This window comes from Balaenoptera ricei, chromosome 2 (assembly GCF_028023285.1).
Source record: "Balaenoptera ricei isolate mBalRic1 chromosome 2, mBalRic1.hap2, whole genome shotgun sequence".
NCBI lineage: Eukaryota > Metazoa > Chordata > Mammalia > Artiodactyla > Balaenopteridae > Balaenoptera > Balaenoptera ricei.
In genome coordinates, this window is record NC_082640.1 from 12,610,292 (window position 1) to 12,612,323 (window position 2,032).

Consider the following 2,032-nt stretch of genomic DNA (forward strand, 5'->3'; position numbering starts at 1 on the left):
TAAATTTCTAGGCCAGATGTGATATTTCAAATCTAATAGTGTTCTTACGTAACACCTAATACATGCTATTCGGGATATGTGGTTTTTTTACTTTCTTTTTTATTAGTGTAATAAATATTAAGTGTCTCTGCTTATAGGCCAGGCATGTTTTGTTGTGAAAGAAAGGGTGTATGTGGTCAGAAGTAAAGGAGTCACAACTAGAAACGAGCTCCACCATTGTCTTTCCTTCTTTCATCCCTTATGCTTCAAAGCTCCTTTGCAGTGAATTCTGGGACTGGGTTTTTCATAACGGCTGTTTCCTGGGTTAAACTCCTATCCTACTTTCCCCTCAGGGCCTCCTCTTCAGCTGTGACTAAACGTTCAGCATTTCATCTCCTAGATACTCATTGATGTGATCCTAAGCCAATCACTCCATTCAGTTGAACATTCTCTGAGCTCAATTCTCTCATGTGAAAGAGGAATGTTATTGCACATGGTTGAATTAATAATGTAAACGAGGGACTTCCCTGGTGGTCCAGTGGTAAAGAATCCGCCTTCCAAGGCAGGAGACGCAGGTTCGATCCCTGGTCGGGGAACTAAGGTCCCAGAGGCTGCAGGGCAACTAAGCCCGGGTGACACAACCACTGAGCTCGGGCACCTCAACTTAGAGAGCCCACAGTGCCACAAACTACAAAACCCACGCACTCTGGAACACACGCGCCACAACTAGAGAGAAGCCGGTGCGCTGCGGCGAAAAGATTCTGCGTGCCTCAACGAAGATCCGGCAAGCCACAGCTAAGAACTAACGCAGCCAAAAATAAATTAAATAAATAAATAAGTAAATAATAAATCTTCAAAAAAAAAAAAGTAATGTAAATGAGAGCTTTCTTGCTCCCCAGCCATCTTGGCAGCTGCTCGAAAAAGTCACTGGAGTTGATCAACTCTAGGCTCCAACTCGTTATGAAAAGTGGAAAGTACACGCTGGGGTACAAGCAGACTCTGAAAATGATCAGACAAGGCAAAGCGAAACTGGTCAGCCTCGCCAACGACTGCCCAGCCTTGAGGAAATCTGAAATAGAGTATTATGCCATGTTGGCCAAAACTGGTGTCCATCACCACACCGGCAATAATATTGAATTGGGCACAGCGTGTGGAAAATACTACAGAGTATGCACACTGGCTATCATTGATCCAGGTGATTCTGTTATCATTAGAAGCATGCCAGAACAGACTGGTGAAAAGTAAATCATGCACAATCTTTCTTTAATAAAACTTGCCAAAGCTTGTTTTTTTAAAAAAAAGAATAATAATAATAACGCAAATGAGAGAAGCATTTTCTGGACCTTAAGGACCTGTGCAAACATCAGATGTTACCATCATCATCATCAACATCATCACCATCATCATCTTCATCATTGCTATTATCTCCATCACTACCTTGTTCGCAAAGTTACTTAAGAAGGGTGATGTGATGGAAGGAATCCTGGTAGATATTACTAGTGCTCCCCAACATCAGTTCCCCTCTACCTCCTGAGCACTTGGAAGAATAGACTTTTCAGTTGCCTTTGCAATTGATGGAGCCCCGTGACTCTCTCTGATCAATGGAGTGGGTGGAAGGGGCCAATGTATTTAATAACTGGTGCCTGACACTTTCTCCTTCTTTTTCTTGGTAAAGTGACTCAAGAGGCCTTGTGTTCCAGATAGACAAAGCTTCTATCAGCTGGATCCCTAAGTTGCTGTGTGGAGCAGAACTTCCTGCCAACTCTGTGGGACTTGTAGTGTGAATAAGGAATTAATTTTTGTTGTATTGAGTCACTGAGATTTAGGATTGGTTGTTGCTGTAGCATAACAGCCTAATACACTGATACACTGTGACAGACCAACGGATAAAGAAATCCTGGATGTAGCTGTGGCCTAACTACCTGTAAGTCCTTGAGTGAGTGGACTAAAGTATACCAGCTCTAAGGTCCCTTCAGCTCTGAAAACTCTGACATTTCAACACCGCAAAGCAATCCCATGCCAATGGCAGAGAAATGTTACCTATCATTTAAGG

At 42.8% G+C, this 2,032-nt stretch overlaps 1 protein-coding gene across 1 annotated transcript; it reads left to right on the forward strand.

Moving 5' to 3' along the window:
- Positions 1 to 855: 855 nt before the first annotated feature.
- Positions 856 to 1,251, forward strand: LOC132356231 (large ribosomal subunit protein eL30-like). The gene has a single exon (XM_059909153.1). The coding sequence runs from the start codon at positions 856 to 858 to the stop codon at positions 1,222 to 1,224; it is 369 nt and encodes a 122-aa protein (XP_059765136.1). The 3' UTR covers positions 1,225 to 1,251.
- The last annotated feature ends 781 nt before the right edge of the window (positions 1,252 to 2,032 follow it).

Coding starts and splice junctions, on each gene's coding strand:
- LOC132356231 (XM_059909153.1), top strand. CDS start 856: ATGAGAGCTTTCTTGCTCCCCAGCCATCTTGGCAGCTGCTCGAAAAAG.